Source organism: Polypterus senegalus, chromosome 12 (genome assembly GCF_016835505.1).
Source record: "Polypterus senegalus isolate Bchr_013 chromosome 12, ASM1683550v1, whole genome shotgun sequence".
NCBI lineage: Eukaryota > Metazoa > Chordata > Cladistia > Polypteriformes > Polypteridae > Polypterus > Polypterus senegalus.
Window position 1 is genome coordinate 50,736,890 of NC_053165.1, and position 20,796 is coordinate 50,757,685.

Below are 20,796 nucleotides of genomic sequence, written 5' to 3' on the forward strand. Positions count from 1 at the left end.
TTTGTTCCAGCCTTGCGCCCTGTGTTGGCTGGGATTGGCTCCAGCAGACCCCCGTGACCCTGTAGTTAGGATATAGCGGGTTGAATAATAGATGGGTGGATGCTTATGGGCAAGAAACCAAAATAAGAACAATTTTTTAGTTTGTCTTTCCATATTGGCTTTGATGATTAGTACTGGTCCGATTCTCTAGTTTCCTAATCCTTGCTTACTTTTTGACTATGCTTCTCCTTTGCTTTTATACCTGAACCCATCTCTATTTTTTTTTTTTTAATGATTCTGGCGAAACTGACATTTGATTCACATGTTATTATACATTTTAGTTGTAGTATTAGCAGTGGAAATGGCAATATGTAAACCTCTTACTTGCATGTCTGATCAACATAAAACACTTCATCACCCTGTGTGCCATAATAAACAAGAATGTTATTACAATACACTGCTTCATGTTCTTTAGACAAATTAGCTGTACACTGTAATTACATGTTTGCAAGAAAGCTCTATATATTTGACTGTGAAATATATATTGGGGAAGCGCACGGCTTTGAGCCAGTCTCACCTGGAACAAAGTTCTCAAAGACAGATCTTTATCCAATGTAAAGAGTATACTCAACATGTTTAAAAAGACAAACCTGTCAAAACTCTCTGCACTTCTGTTGTGAGGGCTGTGGGTTACTTTTGTTCTCAGCTTAAGTAGAGCTACAGGGTTTGTTTTTTTTTATTCTGCTTTAACTTTTTTCACAAAGTAGGTCATCTAATTCCCTCCCCTGTATCCTCTTGTCATTTCTAAAGAGTTTTTAATTAGTACGTTCCTAATTGCAGATGCTAATAATATATTTTTCTATTCTGTCTATACCATACCTTCCCAAAAAGCTGCCTCCAGTGTTCCTTCCTTTTAACGCCAGCGTGACTTGCTTAAAATACAACATATGCCAACTGTATGACCTGCAAAGGTCTTCCCACAAACTTGGTTCCAAGTCTGAATTTCCACCAAGTGTATGTCATTTACACTTAGATTTGAGTCATCTGGGTTGAGGATGAGCATTTTCAGAAAACAAAAAGTTATTAAACATTTAAGTTGGATCAGTGGCATCACACATGGTAAGTTTCATGAAAAATCGGTTCATCCGGTTTTGCATGGATGGCAAACAAACAAAAGACAAACAAGAGTGTACGATTTTTATTTATATAAATTGGCCTAGAGATTGGAATTGGACTTGCTCCATCTCTGAAGGAAGGACCCTGATGCCTTCTGGTTTGAGGTCCTCCGTTTATACTGCCAGCTCTCAAAACAGATTCAATTCTTGATAGTTACTGCCCTCTAGTTCTATTTGCCAAACCACCAAAAAAAAAATGTAAATGTTCCTTTTATTGAGCGTTAAAAATTTTGGCAGAAGTAGCCACCTTTTTCATTCAGGCAGTTCTTTGTGTCTAAAATCGCATTTTGCTAGCCTTTGCAATACAACATCAGAAACCTGGACTGAAAAGAAAAACAGCAATGACAACAAAATTTATTTATATAGCATGTTTTCATACAAATGATGAAGCTCAAAGTGATTTACAAGTTGAAGAAAGAAAAAAGTATATAAAAATAAGATTAGGCAATACTAAGTAACAGAGAATAAAATAAAGCAGTGGTCCCTAACCTTTTTGACACCAAGGACTGCTTTATTAAAAGCAAATTTTTCCACGAACCGGTGGGTTTGAGGGGAGGATCCGGGGTGGGTTCGTAGGGCAGTTTTATACACAATTTACATTACGTTTCTATTATTATTAAGTTATAATATAATATAATAGAAATTATACAACTTACCATAATGCAGAATCAGTGGGAGTCCTGAGCTTGTTTTCCTGCAACCATCTGGGGATGATGGAAGACAGTGACACGTGAAGTGTGTTGCTTATGTTCAGCCTACTCCGTAATCTCATTTTGGTTGCTGTCACTGCAGAAAACGCTGCCTCGTAAAGACTGGATGTTGGAAACGGAAGCAGACTTTTCAGTGCTTTTGTGGCAACCTCAGGATATTCCGGCTTTAATCTAAAACGTATGGAAATTTGAAGTTGTCTCAACCATACTTTTAAGGTCACCATCATTTGCAACCTCAAAAAGTTGATCCTCTTCAAGCACAGACAAAGTTGATTCACCTGGCTAATTCTCAAATGGGTCACGGATCCATTCCTTCCCATTTCGGGGGTCTTTTGTGGTTGGATATAATGCTCAAACTCTATTGAAAGCTGAGATAGGTGATCATTCACCAGCTGGGAGAAAGAAGGCCCTGGCTTGGTATCTTTAACAACCTCTGCTAGCGTTTGAAACATATCAAAAGTCCCAATCTTCACTTGTCTGCCCCATAAATCAAGTTTGGCTTTGAATGCAGCCACTTTATCTACCAACTTGAACAATGGGTATCTTCTGCCTCTGCCCCATGTGCTGCTGCTCCACCACTGCCTCAGATTTTCTTCCTCAGGCTTCTCTAGCACTCCTCCAAGCCTGGCTGGATACTGAGTCTGCAGAGTGGGTAAAGGTGGGGTGCCCAATAGTGCCTGTATGCCTCTTCTTATTGTGAGGTTTCTGAACTCTTTTGGGATCCCTCCCCACCCAACGAGAACATCAAGCTGAAGTGCGTCCCGAAGTGTGATTGCCGCGTCTGTGTAAGATTGTTTGTCCATTGCCAGGGCAGGGGCAACAACAGGCTCACAGCACTGCAGTGAAGCACCAGAGAAGCGAATCCTAAAAGATTGTGTCTGCACTATAAGTCCGTGTCTTACACCCCAAAACATGAGGCTGAATCTCAGTACTTTAGCAAAACCAGCTTTATTCAGCTTGAAACAGGAACAGCACGGTTATTTATTGTAGCGGGATCTGCCACTCTCCAATAAACAGACACAACATCAGGCGGGGTTGTGACCAGGTTAATTGCCAAGTAATCCTGTTCCCTACATTTACAATGTTCCTTGCATCACCCATCGAGATCTTTTCTGTTGGCTTTGGTGGAGAGTTGCCCCAGAGCTGTGAGCTTGCTGTTGCCCCATCAACAGATAAACAGTCTTAAACAGGTGCGGTGATTGCACTTCGGGATGCTCTTCGGCGTATTGTCCCATTGACGGAAGTCCCAAGAAAACCTCACATTTTCTTGCATTTGTCATTCCAACAGATTGCACATCACAAACATTAACACTGTTATAATTTTTTCGCTGTTTCTATAGGAGGGTGACAATGAGTTAAATTCCAATGGGTGTTTTTTTAAATGTTGATGAGCAATAAGCAAAAGAAAACCACAGAAAACAAAAAAAAAAAACAGTACGAGGAAAGTTCGAAGAAAGAATTTTTTTTTTGCAATGTTTCTGTTTGGGGGATCATTGTGCAAATGTGCACAACTGAGCTGCGACCACAGGACTAACTGCTCTGTGGATGATTCATTCAAGCATTTCAAGGTCACTTCGATGTAATGAAAGTATCTGCTGCTGAATGTAGTAACGAGATTTCTATAGACTCGTGTCATATGGGGAAACTGTCAGAACCATAAAAATACTTTGTTGTAATACTCTCTCGCCTTGGTCTCTCTCCTCTATCTGTGCCGCTGCAAAGCCCCGCCCACCTAGCGTTCTGAAAAGTGTCCTCAATGTAGGGGGCAGCCATTTTGCTGTAGCCCTTCACTGATTGAGTCTCCATTGCGGGAAGTTCTCTCACAGCCCGACTGTTAGACAGCTGCGGCCTGCTAGTGGGCTGCGGACTGGGGGTTGGGGACCCCTGAAATAAGGTTCAATGGCCAGGAGGACAGAAAAAACAAAAAAACTCCAGAGGGCTGGAGAAAAAGAAAAACAATCTGCAGGGGTCCAGAGGCCACAAGACCACTCAAACCCCACTATATTGGGTTGTAGTCATGTGTTAGGTATTCGTTATCATTGAACTGGAGGCTGGAGGGAAACGGTCATACTGGCTGCTTAAAATGAAGTTAAAAAAAGGACATTTTTGTATTTAGTGCATCTAATTCCTCTTCATGTCATAAAAACAAATTTCCTTTGTTGTTTTAGATTCCATAACCAATGCATCAGGACCTCTGCTGGTGGAGATCGCAAAGCCTCCAGGGTCAAGTCTTGGCATTGCTTTGGCTACAACACTTCACCGGAACAAGCAGGTGATCGTCATCGACAAAGTCAAGCCTGCCAGTGTTGTTGACAGGTAAGAAGCCAGATTTCAGAAATTACCATTAGACGAACTGTAGGAAGTTACTCTGTGAGCAACGCAGCACAGTTGGGGTTGACCGTTTTATGCTTTTCAGCAAAAGTTTTGACTAGGACTTGTAATTTTTTTTTTTTTCCTGTCTTTTGCATTAATTCACTTCTGTTGTCTTGAAAATGTTGGGAGTGGTAATTAGATTACTTACATGGAGGGTAAAAATAAAGCATAAAAACAAGATAAGGGGTTTGGATGCTAGATGGGAAACCTCAGTTTATTGAAAGGGTATGGCTGTTAGTGGTGCATGTTGGTGTGAGCAAGTGCACTAATCTTAAGACAACAAAAGGTGGATGCTGATAAATATTTTGTCTGGGTTGCTGACTTCTGAACTGTGTCACACTTCTAGCACTAATCACAACGTCTTGTTGTGCTCTTCTTCCATTTTACAACACATTTTACATAAGGACCCACAAAGCTTCTGTGGTGCAACAAAAGTAGTCCATCATAAGTGACGCTGTTTCATCTTTAGCTGTCACTGCTAACAAGTGAGTAAGCCAGGTTTCCATTTGTGTGGTATTGTACACAGAGTTGCCCCTGTTTACTCGTCCTTGAACCTCCCTCATTAAACAGGTTGAACTTTTTAATAATTTAAGCGAGCTCACTTGACTTCAGGTGACTATATTTAAATCCCTGACCAGTCCCTAGTGGTTTGCATATGCTTCTCTTGTACCTGTAGATTTCCCCAAATACACTTGTTTTCTTCCACTTTCCTAAGACTAACAGGTTTGATACAAGTATTGCTTGGTTTTCAACACACATCTTGAAATGGCTGTTATTTTAGTCTTGAACACAGTCCCTTCCACTGAGCAATGAAGTGCTGGTCATATTTTGTGCCTGAAGATGACTATCTAGAAGTCTGTTACCAAGTCATGTCTAGTGAAACCCTTAAGAAAAATAACGAGCTCACCATTTCTAGATGCACTGTCTGGGTTTTGGTTGTGTCGAGAATTAGATTTTTTTTTTTTGGGTATGTAGTGTAGCAGGTCGGCGGCTACGAAAGAATTGTGGCTTATTTAAATAATCCATTCCACCATGTCAGTCTCTATGGGCATGATCGTGTAGTCGCGAGGAGTTGATGGAGTAATTGGGGCGAGTCGCACCTGCACATTAGGGTGTGATCATTCTCAATAGCTTAATCGGCTTCCTGCAGTGCGTGATGGAGGCGCTGCACCCACAAAGTTGTATAAGAATGGGCTGGCACAAAGAGGAGGGGTAATAGAAACACAGTTGAAAAAGAAAAGAGACAGAAGAAAGGCTTGAAGAGCTAGAGTGCGGCATTGGGGACAGTGAAAGTGATAGGAAGAGCCAGCTAGTTGTTGAGAGAGGTCAGTGCAGTCAGGAGTCCTAGATGGAGAGAAGGATTGGCACTCAAGGGACGGATCACGCTCACTTAATGGGAGAGTGGGTACAATCGTGGAGGAGTCCACCCTAGAGATCCGAGGAACGACTACAAGTACAAGAAGGAACATGTGAGGACAACTGACTCAGAGCGGTCTGGCAGAGGCAGCCAAGATGGGAGTCGGTAGTGTGAGAACTGCAGTGGCTGAAGTCACGCCTTGAGTGAGCTGGAGAGACTGGGAAGGAACAGTGCTTGGCTGGTGTGACCCCAAATGTCTTCTGTAGGTTTTAATCTCGTTTTAGCCTTGCTTTAAACATTTGGATTTGACCTGATTTTATGGATTATTTATTTATGAACACTTTGGAAAAACTGCACTATTTATTTGAACACTTTTTGGTTTTGACTGTTTAAAAATAAAAGCACTGTATACACTTTGCACCTTCCCCGTATTATGTTTGGTGTCCTCATAGTCCAGCTCATCCAGTTACATTACAGACAGTGTTGGGTTCAAGAGGCTCCCAAAAGAGAGATGGGAGCATGTAGCACAACCTGCATCATCACAGGGTAAGAGTGAGAACATTTTCTAAATGTTCTTATTCTTCATGAAAATGGTTTCACAGAGTAGAGTGGGACAAACTGTGTGTGACGATGCGGGTTCGGCTCCAGGCTCCCATCCACTGTTCGGGAGCCCTTTAACCGAGCACCGTCGGTAATGTCACCGATGAGCTATACAGTGGAGGCAACAACATAGCAAGGGGATGGTATAAATGGGCAAAAGTGCTTTTATTAAAATAGTCAAACAAAACCAGTGTTCCAAGTAAAGTGCAGTGCTTTCAAAAAAGAGTCATTAAATAAATAATCCAATAAAAGAAATCGTGGAGGTTAAAAAATACACAAAAAACAATCCTTTAAAATCAATGGGGTTCAAATGATGCCGGAAGCCGTCTTCTAAACACCAATGACAAGCCTGGTGCTTTTCTATGCTAGAGTCTCACCTGCTTCTCCCGACTAGGCTTTGCAGCAGGCGAGACGCTCTCTGCAGTTGCCCTTTTCAACTCTCACACACAGGTCTGGAGACCTCCCGATCCTGGCTTCGGTCTAGCACTCATCCCAGACCTGAGACTTGGAGTCCTTAGTCTCCAGGACGCTCACACCAAGGACTAAAGCACAAAGCCTCGCGACTCCCGCTGCCTTTCCGGTCTTCTGCGGCCAGTCGGTTTTCCCTGGTCACTCCCGCTTCCTGATCGCTCAGCGGGAGTGACTTCAACTCCAACTCCTGGGTGTCGGCCCAACACCCAGGCTTCCTCGCAGCTGCCCCCAAGCGCTCGCTCGTTTGCTTGCCCACACGCTCCTTGTCTCTCTCTCTCTCTCTCTCTTGCACCGGCTTGCTCCCTGTAACCTCCATCCTTTACTTTTTTCTTTTCATTTCCAGATCTCCCAACCGACTCGCGGTTCTTTTTATTTTGCGAGGGGCCATAGCAGCTGCAGCACATTAGCCACGGGAACAATCATGGATGTGGGCATTCCTCACCTGTGCACTAGGTGAGAAACGCCCACACTGCAGATCACCCCGTGGCTTGCTATGGCCACCACACCCCCTCACTAAGCCGCTGCGAGTGCAGTGATCCAACCACGTGGTAGGTGCGCGGACAGCGGCCGTGTGGAAAAAGGGGGACCGGGGTGGCCTTGTGCGTATCTGCCGAGAAATAAATCATCTGTTAATGGAAATAAGGAATGAAACCTCGAAAAGGAGAGGTCAGTTCCGAAAGGTCCCCTACAGCATAATGGTGAGAACCGTGAAAAAGACGATGTTATTTTCAAACGTTTGTTATAGGGCACGGAGCGAAATGAAACATACTTAATGTTTGTAAGTACAGTTTAAAAGGATGAACATGAAAAATTTGTGCTACCTACATATATTGGAAGTCGCAGAAATAGTGAGGAGGGGTTTCCCCTATCTATCTTGGGTGTTGCAATAGGACATGAAACATACCAAACTATATGGAAAGTGAGAGAATCTGTGATGAGTCAGTGAGAGCTTTGCCTTTTATATGTACAGTATAGATGTATATAGATAGTGTGACAATCAAGAGTCAAAGACATCAGGTTCGGGGCAGCCACGCATATATTGTTTTTCCCAGCTGCAAAAGGGTTGAAATAAGCAGCACAATGTTCATATAACAGAGTCCAAAACAGAACTGACTATAGTAGCCCAAGATGAAGGCTTTAAAGGCCTGTAGAGAAACTGATGTCCTCAAAATGGCCAGAACCTGAAGTGATGTCAGCAAAGGGCCGGCTTTGGGAGTGATGTCAGCAAAGGGGCCGGCTTTGGGAGTGATGTCAGCAAAGGGGCCGGCTTTGGGAGTGATGTCAGCAAAGGGGCCGGTTTCGGGAGTGATGTCGGCAAAGGGGCAAAGTGATGTCTTCTGAGGCGCCGGAACCTTGCAGGATTTTCCAGGAAAGGTTTGTAGGGAACTGAGAAAGACAGTTGGCGCACTCCACTGCTCCCTGGTCGGATGTTTTATTACACTTACTTACCTTTTAGCTGTCTCCTACTTGCATGTGTGTAACAATAGATAGATAGATATACAATAGATAGTGTGTAAAAATAAAAAATGTATCTATATCCAAATCTTTTCCACTATTGAGCAATACACAATCTTTGTATCTCCTTCCACTAATATACATTTTCTTTTCTTCATCCACACCTCTCATGTAGTCTCATCCACACTCCTACCGCCTCTGACTACCCATGCAGGACACAAGGCTTGTTTTATGCCAGACCCGGGAATACATCCGGTGCTGCCACATCACACCCAGAAAGCACTTCCAGGTCAGATGGAAGTGCTTTAAAGCGGGGTTTGTCCATTCCCGCTGCCTCCCCCTGGCAGCATCCATTGCCAACAAAAGGGCTCTCACATGGAACTACTACAATTCCCAGCTTCCCCTGTGGGTATCCATGCAGGCACCATAATCTAACCTAAAAAGACTGCCACCTAGTGTATCGGGACAGCAAATAGTCCATGCAATTAGTCTCCCCTGTCCTTCTATTAAACTATATTCTTGGACGGGTAACAATCCTTGAGCCAACCCAGCCAGGTTTCCAGCCTTTGTCTGGTGTCTGTAAGACAAGTATGCACAAAAAGGTTGTTTCCTGTTGAGGTGCATGTTGTCTGCACTAATTTCTTGTATGTGAAGTTTGATCAAACAAGTCAACTTTTGAAAATTCTGTGTTTGTTTTTTTTTCTCCTTTAACATGTGCAGCGTTCTTAACTGATTCTTTCTTTCTACCTCCTCTTGCATGTAGATGCGGTGCGCTACACGCTGGAGATCACATCTTGTCTATAGATGGAACGAGTACAGAGCACTGCTCTCTGCTGGAAGCCACCCAACTCTTAGCCAGCACTTCAGAAAAAGTGAAGCTAGAGATCCTGCCAGCACATCACAGCCGACTGCCCCTGAAGCCCCAGGAGACTGGTAAGTAAGGGCTTGTGACACAGCCTTTCTCATATTTTAATACTGCACAGCCATATGTTGATGGCTTTTACTGTTTATTAATGAAACATTTAAAAGGAAAACAAGATTGGAAAGATTTGTGTGGGCGTATTGTCAGATTATCCCTCATACAGTATGTCCTGCCTAATAATAATCATGAAATCTTCAACGCCTTTTCTCCTCAAACTCCTTGATGTCTCGAGCATTCCCTTTCTCTTGCCACTTTTGATATCCATTTTTCAAGGGTCTCACTGTGTCAAGGTGTTTTAGAAAATGATAGCAAGTTTGACCAAATGATACAAAACTGTCACTTTGCTGTTTGCGCATAGCTGCTTCTCACCTTCTGTTGTTTTGCACAGTCAGTTGCTTTTTTTTTTTTTGAAAGGTTCACAAGAAGAGATTTTTTTTCTTTACAGCATCTGCTATAGCTCACCTTTTAAAAAATGTAAACCCGTCCTTTCTTAATGTCATTAAAGAAGAGGGAAAAGGTATTCAGCCTGTTAGACTAGTGAGGTTTGAGAATTTCTATGTGAACTATGGACAAGACCCCTTTCTCTTCTTACGTTTAAAAACTTTAATAATTTCTGGTGCAGCTATGACAGGAATGTCTGTGCCAGGGTGCTAGAATGAAAGGTCAGTCTGTTGGTGGAACCTCCAATTCAGGAGGAACAATGTGTATTTCATCCTAGTTGTGGAACATTGGAACAGCTCTTTACCCTCACGTGAATTCTCAAGGGTTCGTGGGAGTATGCCCAAACATTCTATACAGTATGTGTTTTATGGACTAGTGTGCCCGGTGGCAGGCATTTTGGAACATGGGGTACAGAGCCTGCTGTTCTTGGTTATTTGGTCCCTGTATGTCTGGAGCGAGAACTTGGTTTGCTTTGTTGGCAGCAAGTCCAATTTATTCCTTGTGGGTGTGGGCCTCTGCCAGGGGTGCCATTTGTCACAGAACTTGTTTGAAATATTGGACAGAATTTCTCGGTGCATCCTTGGGGGCAGGGAGGTGGTCCGGTTCAGTGACCTCAGGATAACACCTCCGCTGTTCTAACAGTAAGAAGTTGCAGTAGTCCAGTCCATTGCTAAACCTGATGTTGTGCTGTCAGTTACGGCCTGATCCTGAGGATGTTATACGGAGTAAATCTGCATAAGTGAAAGATGTGGTATAGTGGGTCCATGGCTACAACAAAATATGGCCAGGTTTTAAATCCATAAAGCATTTAAAGTAGTGTCGGTCTCCGTGGGCGCAATTGCACGACTGCGGGGAGTTAATGAGGTAACTGAAGCGAGTCTCATTTGCACATGTGGGTGTGATCGCTTCATTGGCTTCCTGCGGCATGTGATTAAGATGCTGCACCCACAGAGACATATATGTATGGGCCGGCACAGGGAGATATAAATGATGTAAGAGAGAGAGAGGAAAGAAAAGAATAGAAGGAGGTTAAAGGGTGGAAAAGGCAGTCATGGGAGATGATCCAGACACCAGGAAGAAGAAGGTAGCATGAGCTGGGGGCCTGGAAGGGAGCACAGGTTGAGGTGCTCTAGGGGCTGGTTTGCCCCACTGACTAAGCATGTAGAGTGGGGCGAGCGACGTAAGACATCCCAGTGTTTCTGAGGAGTGTCTGAATGAGCGCGAAGGAAGACAGGAGGTGTGCTGACCTCTGACGTTCTGGCTGTACATTGTGGCGGCAGCCGAGATGGGGATTGGCAGAATGGAGTTTGTGCTGCAGAAGTTTTGCCGGCAATGCCTGTGATGGGTGAGCTGGGGAGACAGAAGGTGGTGGGCTGCGATCGGGTGAAGAGAGACTGCATTTTAACCTCTATTTTAATGGATTTATTTATTATGGATTTTATCTCCACGTTTCACTGATTTTATGGATTATGGATGAACACTGCACAATGGATACTTTTGGCTTTGCTTTTGTTTTGGATTGTTTGTTTTTTTTTTTTGTAATAAAAGCACCTCAGTATTTTACACCATCCCATGGCGTCAATGAGATTTGTCCTCATTTGTCAGCTCATCAAGGTCATAACTATTGACAATGTTGTTGTTTCAACAGACTCCCATGTGGGAAGAGGGAGTCTGTAGGGGACCGGCATCGTCACAAAAGATTCTTGCAATGTGATCAGTGAGGGATACCTGGTTATCGATCACCATCCCCAAAGTTGCATAATGACTTGGTAGGTGTTAGTAATAATGAGCCACGTTTTACAGAAAATAGGGCTTTGAATAAATGAACTGGCTGGGATAATGTAGCACCCTGTGAGGGAAGAAAAACACACCAGACAAAGTTTTCTCAATGCAGGCAAAACTCACTGGACTTTATTACTGAACATGCTTAAATTATATACATAACTGTTGCCTCTCCACTCATCACCCTGCCTCCTCCCAGACTGCAGTGTGTATGAATTGCTACCTTACAGACAATACGAACGCTAACAAGGAGTTCTGACTTTGCCATGTTGACCTGGAGATGGTAATGCTCAATCCAAGCAGAAATACAAGTGAGATAAGCTAAGATTCTGTTAGAGACAATATTGTACTCTGGAGGGAATGACCGGTAAGCCTGACTATCATCCTTGGTATGAGTTCCATTATTATACCATGACTAACCCCAAACGTATTCATGGTAAAAAAACAGTTCAAACTGTTATTTAAGTGTAAGACTCAAACCTGTAGACATGCTCTAATATAACCAGCATACATTTAACATATCATGGTGTTTGGGGAAAGAAAAATCCATATGCCAAAGAGTCTGTTATTATTGACAAAGGGTAAAGACCGGCATGATGGCGGGATACATTGTATAGTCTGACTGAGGGCAAAAAATATTCCCCCTGAGCATCAGTAACGGAATAAAGCTGATGGCAAAAGGTGTTTATGGACATGTTAACGACCATCATTAGTCATGATGGCCACCAACCTCAGTTTTTCCACTGTCTCTAGTATCTGGGGTCAGATCTATAATATACCAAGCCTTCCTGGTTAGTCTATACAGGCATCTAGGAGCCAAGTCAAGACACAGTCAAACCAACGATACCCAAGGATTTTCTAGAGAGACACAATACCAAAGGAGTCCAGTCTTCGTCTCAGGTCACTGGATAGAGTCCCTGTCTCACAACCATATAGCAAGACAAGAAGCACCAGGACTCTAAAGACTTGGACCTTCATCCTTTTGCATAGATATCGGGAGTGCCACACACCCCTTTCCATCGACCTCATGACCCCCCATGCTCTCCCAATCCATCTACTGACTTAACAGAAAGAGTCACCAGAGACATGAATGTCACTGCCAAGGTAAGTAAACCTCTCGACAAGGTCGACACTCTCTCCGTAAACGGACACACTGCTGATGGCTGTGCCCAAGAGGTAATTGAAGGCCTGGATCTTCATTTTTATCCTGGACACTCGCAAGCCAACACACTCAGACTCCTCGCTCAGTCTCTCGAGTTCCCCGATCAGAGCCTCCATTGACTCCATGAAGATCACAGATCGGGGACGCCCCATGATAATATTACTCTAACAGCACACCACAGTATCGAACAGCAACCTAGCAGTTTTCTTCTGGTGGAACACAGTAACCTCCTTAGCATTATATTTAGCCCCTCAAAAATGAGTCAAAACCATTGAAGTCTTTTTCAATAATAAAAAATGTTATTACATGTAGCACAAACACGTAAATACCAAAATGTTAACATAAATACATCTCACTGCTGTACTGATGCCGATTTAGTACACATTCTTCATGTGATACGTTTTGAGACACAGTCGGACAGTAGCGTGTTTCTTTGTGCACTTTTCTTGTTCATTTTATTTTTCTGACACAAACATTGACAGTTGCCGCATTGTCAGCAGTGCTTAGGAGGCAAACGTTTTTCATGTCCTTCTACTTGATCACAGTCATTTTGCCTTTTTTTTTTCCCAGACACCCACTTGCATCCCGCTGTAAAGTCCTACAACTGAAGTCACCAGACATATCATGGCAATGCCATATGTATCAGTCTCACTACCTTTGTCAGAGTCTGATGACCAATTTACATTGGCATCACTATTTCTTGATTTATCTAATGATTCAATTTCAGTTTATTCTAAAGCTGGCTTTACAGCTTCTCACTTAAACGCTATTCTGGTTTGGTTGTAGGCTCCGCACCATTCATGAATGTTGATGAGTAACTTTAGAGTGGCAAAATGCATAGAAATATTCACTATTTTTTACAGCATAATATAATTTCACTCACTAGACAGCAACAGATTACTTCCCCGAGAGTTATTCAGGCTTAACACTGTAAAACGCATCATTATATGTCACCCCATATCGGACTTGGGGTTAACTGTAATAGCATAGCATTCCAAGCCCAAGTCACACTTCATGTTAATGACAAGGAGGTTGAAGAGCCTGAGTTTCTTCAGAATAAAAGAGTCTGCTCTGTGCCTTTTGCATGGCAGGCTGTTGTGTTGTCTTCCTATTTCAGTCCTAAAGGTTTTGCAGCATCACCACCACCTCTTCCTGCATGCTGGATTTCTTTATTCACCAGATGTCCTCCACTGTCTTGGCCTTATGAGTTTCTCCCTGCACCTCTTGACAAAGTCCTCCTCTTGCATTTCTGTTTTGCTTCTCCATTCACAATATAGGTAACAATGAAGGAGTCCACTGAGAACTTCCATAGTTAACAAAAACTGGAGTTGTACTTAAAATTATTTCTTGAAAGGGGAAAGGAGACTGTACCATTAGCTGGGATGCCCTTATATGCTGACCACCATCTCCAACACACACAGTCCTGGCGCCTGAATGACTGTCACCTGTCCACTAGATACTTTATGATAATGGACACTGGGAATATCAGCCTGTGGGGACATTGCCTCGAGCCTGTTCCCCAGACTGAGAGCCAGGATAGTGCTGGAGACAAGTGACATTTTGACCTGAGAACACAGTTCATCAATACTTCTGAAGACAGAGCAGAGCAGGCAGACTCGAGTTCGTCCCTTTTATTTCAATCTCAGCAGGTACTGACAGTTTTAAGTGATCAATACATTTACTTTATATACTGTATTTCCCATTTAAGTCACTGTGGCGATTGTGTATAAATAGAGTGGAAATAACTGACCAAAAAAGATAGCTTTTCAATATTAATGATGTGACTAATTTTGCACATGTGTGTTATAAAAATAAATAAAGAAACTGTAGGCTATAGTTTGCTGTGAACGAAATCAGTGAGTTGTTAAAAATGAGCACAAGGTAAACAGTCTGTATATAAGGTGGCTGCATACTGAATTTTTTTTTTCTTTCTGCATGTTTCTAATGCCCTCTTTATTGTTTGCAGAGTGTAGACTCACTGGATTTAGGGTGTCATGGGGGATTTCCCAGATGTAAATGCCATTGACATGTGTGTTCTCTGATGAACAGCAGGGTTGTGCGAGAATCTGAAATGTTAGAGTTAGTGCCTGCTTTCCCAGCCTGGAGGCCACCATAGATGAACAGTATGGATGGATGGGCATCCCAGATGGAATGTTTGCTGTTCCATTTCCATGTTGTGAAGCTTTGAAAGGACAAAGAAGGACTGTGCCATGTTTTCCTCCAGTGTGTAGTTCCTGCTTGGTCAGCCTCAGGGCTGCATGGGAGTTGTAGTTCTGAAGGGCAGTCCTGTTGGGGTTCTTGGGAGCCACTAGAGGGAGCTGTTGGTAGGAGGCTCACCTGCCAGGTGGGGGTTCTGAATGACCTAGATGTGCCACCTAGCTATAGAACTAATGTGCTGGGAGTACTCACAGGTCCAGGTTGAAAAGAAGCCCTCCAACTCACCCAGATGAGTATGCTGACTCGTGACAGACAGGACAAGAAAAAATGAAAAATGACCGGGAGAAAAGTAGTAAGAAAACAGGCAAAGGTAAAAACCAGGAGACAACACAATTGAGCGTCAAAACTAAAACAAAAACCAGAAGTTGGAGTAAAAAAAGAATTGCAGATATTCAGAGACTGTGAGTGGCAAAAATAAAGTTCTTACTCGCAACAAAACAGAGTTTATTTCCCGAAATTGCAGAGAATGATCTTTAAAACATCGCTACAATGACACCACCAGTGGACATGTCATGGATCATTCTCTGAACATTTGCTAGTGAGACAGCAAATACAAAAGCTTTAAAATAGGAAAAGCAAAATGTCAATTTTAAAAAAAAGTATGAACTTTCTAAATATGTCAGATACACAGTTTTTGACCAAATATTTAGAGCTTTTGAGTGTCAAAACCCTGGAGCCATATAGGCGTACTCAGCAATGTCATAAATAATTTATTAAAATCATTGCAATGAGTAAGAGTTGGGAGGGCAGGAGTGGAGGAGGATAAGTGAGAAGCAAACCAGAATAACATTATTGTGGTCTGTGGGAGCCTGTTTGAAAGGTATTTTAGGACAAAATTGTGTTTGAACCTGGCAATTGTCTGTACAGTGGTGTCAGAATTTTGGAGGTTCTGCAGTGCCTCCGAGTCATAGTGCAACACATTAGATTCATCAAGATTAGGATCTGTATTTACCATGACATCCATAGCATTGAAAAATTACTTTAGGATTCTGACTTTTATGTATATTGTGAGTGCACATCAGTCAATGGGCACATATGGCCTTGAGCTTGCTAGATAGACTTGGCACATGGCAGTTGATTTGTCAGTGAGCGCCATGTTGTTGCTGGCAACTCTTGGCCTTCTACATTTGATAGTTCAATTTAACAGATGGTGCACCAGAGTGAAGTGTGGTATCGGGCCAGTTCTGCATGACTGTTGAGAATAAGTGTGACAAAGTTCAAAGGGAGCCTGCAAGAAGTGACATTGCAGTCAAAGCAATGTGTGGGGCCTTTGCAGTTAAGAAAAAAACTTTCTTTAGCTTAGTAGAATCAGTATTTGTGTTACAAATGCAACAGGGAAGGCAGGACGTGTGGTGTTGGATGGTAGTTAATAAGCGGTCCCACAACTTTTCCAGGTTCGGTAGCTGTTAACATTTTATCAAGACTCGGTTTTCGGAGTAGGACATTTGTGTTTCCTCTGGCTGTAAAGTTGATGTCATTTTATGTGACTTTCAGTTGTTGACCATGTCAGACGCACAGCACACACTCTTTTCTTATTAGCTGTGTGATTCTGCCATGTAAAGGACTGGCATACTGTTCACTACATTCTTGCCTTATACCAAGTATTGGTATTCACTGGCTCCCTGTGACCCTAAACTGGGCGTTTTAAATGTATGTCTCCGTACAAGAAGAATTAAGTGTATACTTATAACGTTTGCTCATTTCTTGTCACTTGATTACATACTATGCACAAGCTTAACCTCTCCCTCACTAATTCTCACTAGGCGGCTGAAGCACACGCATGCACAATGCTATTATCGATACTTGCTGGCAATTTCTTTGTGAAATAATGCTATATTTCTGCAAAATAATCTAATGATCATTGTGAAGTAACATGATTGTTTTGCAAAATATAGCAGCAATAAGTGACAAGAATAAGCGGTACCCAGACCTCTAGCAGTATTTTGTTTTATTTCATTTCATATAGTCATAAACTGCGTCTTTATTTAGGTTCTGAATGCTCCATGTTGGTTTTGAGGGGCAAATAATAATGAAGTATAATAAATCAATTATTTATAAACATTTTTATATTTTTAGAAGTATGGTATAAAGTATAAAATGTGCTGCAACACCTTCCTCTCATTCCCAACCTACATTGGGCTCCAGCTATTGAAATTTTCAGCAAATCTTCCGAAATGCACCATTTAATTAATACATGAACTAAACAGATAATTACTCCTCCATAGTGCATGGCATGCCTGCTCATACAACCGATTTCCTGAGCTATGAGTTTTTGCTACTTTAGTTGCTGCTTTCGTTGTTTTGCTACAGGCTGACAGATCTTTTAAACTGGATTGGGGATTCTGAAGTTCTACTCTAGCAGCTAAGATTTTACTTTTTTGATGTTTCCTTAAAGCAGTGTTTTTAATCTTCTCAAGAGATTAAAGATTTTGGCTGCCGCATCAAGTTGAAACATATCCTACATTGAACATATTTACAATAGGTGTGTGCTTAAAATGATCTTTTGCTACAGGAAGATTGAGTAGAAGGGTTTTCTTGACCCCCTTAAATGGGAATTGACTGAGGACATGCAAAGACGCTTAACTTAAGCCAGGAGAGAGTGCAGATTTAAAAAGCTTTTTCATTTTTTCCAAATTTGTAAAAATATGTATGTAAGATGTGTGTCTTGTCTGGAATCCAAGTGCTTTCTGAATATTAAATTCTTGATTGCATCAATGTATGCTATAAAAAAGGTAAAGCTTAATTAAGGTATCTCTACTTTACATTTGTTTCTTTATAAGTTGTTATATGAGCTAACTTATTTATTAGCAATTTTCCGTTAATATCAGTAAGGATCTGTTTGGTGACTTGTGGTCTGATGAGTTCAATTGTGGTCCAGATTTCCTTTTTTGCAGCCTTTACTTGTTCTCCCCTCTGACGTTTCGACAAAGACATTCATCAACAGGCATTGTGTCGTATTTTCCCTCTAAGCTGATGCTTTTATTTTTAGACTAGCTGGAGTACTCTGTGTTATCAGAGTTTTATTTGTATAATGGGTTAAGGAAAGAAAGCAAATATTCATTTTTTCAAATATTCATTCACATAATCAAAGCACCGTGATGTCCCTACATTGATGGATTAAAGGCCAGAAGTCCACATGACTGTCCTCATCAAATTCTTCCATGAGAACCCAGAATACAATGAGGACTGATTGAGGTCATTTATGTTAGGTAGAATGCCTAGAGGATGCTGGGTGGTCTCGTGGCCTTGGGACCCCTGCAGATTTTATTTTTTTGTCCAGCCGTCTGGAGTTTTTTTTTACATTTTTTTTTTTCTGTCCTCCCTGGCCATCGGACCTTACTTTTATTCTATGTTAATTAATGTTCTCTTATTTTAATTCTTATTTATTTTGTCTTTTTTCTCTTTCTTCATCATGTAGAGCACTTAGAGCTACGTTCTTTATATGAAAATGTGCTATATAAATAAATGTTGTTGTTGTTTTTAAATGTTCACCCTTTTGTAACCATCTGTCATCTTCACTAACTCTCTATCGATTTTACCAGGTCGAGATTTTTTTTCCTTTTGTGTCTGATTAGAGTCCATAATTCCTTGGTGAATTGGAGCGGAGTGGTGCCTCTGAGGTTAGGGATCTGCACAGGTTGCCGGTTCGAATCCTGTAAACGTAAATTGTGCTTCATGCTGCAGTACAGTTATTCATTGCGTAATATGATTTTGTTCTTTTTGGCTTTGAAATTAACATGCAAATACTTTTTAAACTTACACTTTTACTGTAAAACTTTAGTAATTTTTTTTTGTAAATATCACATTGAATTTAAATTCTGTGTTTGGACTTTCATAGTGACAACGCAACTTATAACTGCCCGTGATTGAATTTTGTTTCTTTCTCTCTATTAATAAAACACATTTTTCGAATCTTTCGCTCTGAGATTTGTTAATTGTCTTTGCAAAAGCTATTCTAATGGGAAACTGTTAACATTTTAATACGGATGGTATATCAAGATCTCTCTCTCTGTAATGTTATGTGCGGAAGATTTACTGCATTACCTTTCTTGGATACATCCTTCTGTCTACAGTAATTAGTGTGGAGGAAGACCAGAGGGTGTTCACGGTTGTAGAAATTCTTTGGAACATTATAAGTTGATGTTTTCATGTTCTGCACGATCACCACCAACTGTTTCAGCATAGTCTCTTGATACGCATTCAACCAATTTGCCGATTAACCAATCATCATTTTTGGCATTAATTCGTTTGACTTCCTCATTCCTCGGTGCTAGGATTGCTAGGATCTTCTGCTGATAACCTTCGTGATGAAATTCTCGAAAAAGATTTGGACATAATACGTCGTCTTTAAATGGGAACTTAAAGTAAGGAAAATGTTATAATGTAGAAGAGCTGAGAGAGTAGAAACTGTGTCTGTCAAAAGCATTCGCATGAATGAGAGGTGAGAGGACCGTATGTGTGGTTGAATATGTTTAAGAAGTTGGCATCACTTGAGAAAATCTCATGGCCAAAGTCTCATCTCACAGGACTTGAAAAATCTTCTAAAAAGTCTTGTCTTGTCATAGGATTTTTTTTAAATAATAGAGAGATTTTCTTCATAGCCCAGAATGGATTTCCATCATCAGCTTGGTTGACCTACCGTAACTGCTGCCATTTGCTTAGTATACCCCATTTCAACCTTTTTCTTCCATTCATCCATTTTATAGACTCACTTGATCCAGGGTGACTATGAGCGGGAGGATATGCCAGTTAAATCAGACATAGACATGAGCCAGTGCTGAACAGTGTTGAGAAGCCCATCACAGGGCACACACACACACTTTCTAACTGATTGTGTGCCAAACTATAGTTCAGAATCAATCTAACAATCACATCTTCAGAACGTGGGAGTTAAACCAGGATATCCTGTAAAACTGCTTCCTACCGTGACAGACCAAGATTTGAACCCAGTGCCTTGGCGCTACGAGGCAGCAGCACTAACCACTACTCCACCATGCCACTCGTTTCTACTGAAAATTGTTGATTTTGCTGTTCCTGGTGTCAATTGAATTCTTTTCCTTCACTATCTAATTGCTTCCAATTTTTTTCTTGTATTTTCATGCAGGCGTAGGTCTAGTGACTCCAAAGGCTAAATCCAACAATACCTTTCATCAGCCCTTTTATGCGTGTGAAATCAATGCAACAAATGCTTTTCCAATAAATAACATCTTGGCAGCTAATTGTCCCAATGGGAGTTATTCAGGAATAAAAGGTCGCATTCTGTAATTTCAGCTCATAAAGACCGCTCAAATAAGCTAGGTCCCTAATTATATTTGTAAGTTCTTAATGTGTTTTTTGAGAAATCCTTTCTCATTCCCAAGAAATTAAGGACAAGAAGCTGGACGGTGTTAGTCCTTTATATAAAAAAAATGAGTGTGCCAGCCAATATAACCTGTCAGTTTATAGGCAAATATCTAGAATCATCTCTTTCGTATAGAAGAGTCCAAAGGAAGGAAGAGATTTTGATGTGGTAGTTTTTTGAGGAGGATTCAGGAAGGATATTATAGCTGAACATATCATATCACACACCTCAGCTTTCAAAAGCCATTTTATATGCTGCCAAAGATTAGGATAATAAGGAGCTGCGTTCACAGGGGTCCAGAAATGCTTTAAACACAGAAAACAATGTTTATGGTACAAGGAAGTTTTGCTGAATTAGTTGAGGTCAAGCAAGTGTCTTCACAGAGGTTGTGCATCCTCTGTCTTTTTTTTAATTTGGGTAAAAATATAGCCAAGTACATTTTGCAGCTGACTAATTTAGGTAGATATGCAGGAGAGTCGGCCATATCAGTATAGAAACATCTGGAGAAAATACAGAGTTAGACAGATATGAGGTAAAAAACGTTTAATGTGTCAAAATGTTAAATGTCTTAGAAATAATATTTACTCTTTTTCCACTGCTTATCCAAAACTGATTTACAGGGTCAACCTTCTTGGCAGTGAAACCCATATGTCCCTTTCTCCATCCACACTTGCTAACTCATATTGTGGAATCCCAAAGCATTCCCAGACTGGGAGATATAATCCTGGCAGCAATCTCAAGGACTTTCCCAGTTACTGCTCCCAGCTGGTCATGCCCTTAAAACCTCCATAGGGATGTGTCCAGGAGTTAT

At 41.5% G+C, this 20,796-nt stretch overlaps 1 protein-coding gene across 7 annotated transcripts in view; it reads left to right on the plus strand.

Annotated features, from left to right (window-relative positions):
• Nucleotides 1-20,796, plus strand: part of grip2b (glutamate receptor interacting protein 2b) — a 435,329-nt gene that overhangs the window by 340,186 nt on the left and 74,347 nt on the right. For all 7 annotated transcript variants that reach the window (XM_039771133.1, XM_039771132.1, XM_039771127.1 and 4 more), the window contains exons 8-9: nt 4,033-4,180; nt 8,884-9,053. In XM_039771133.1, the coding sequence (XP_039627067.1) occupies nt 4,033-4,180; nt 8,884-9,053 (318 nt within the window). The remainder of the gene's footprint in view (nt 1-4,032; nt 4,181-8,883; nt 9,054-20,796) is intronic.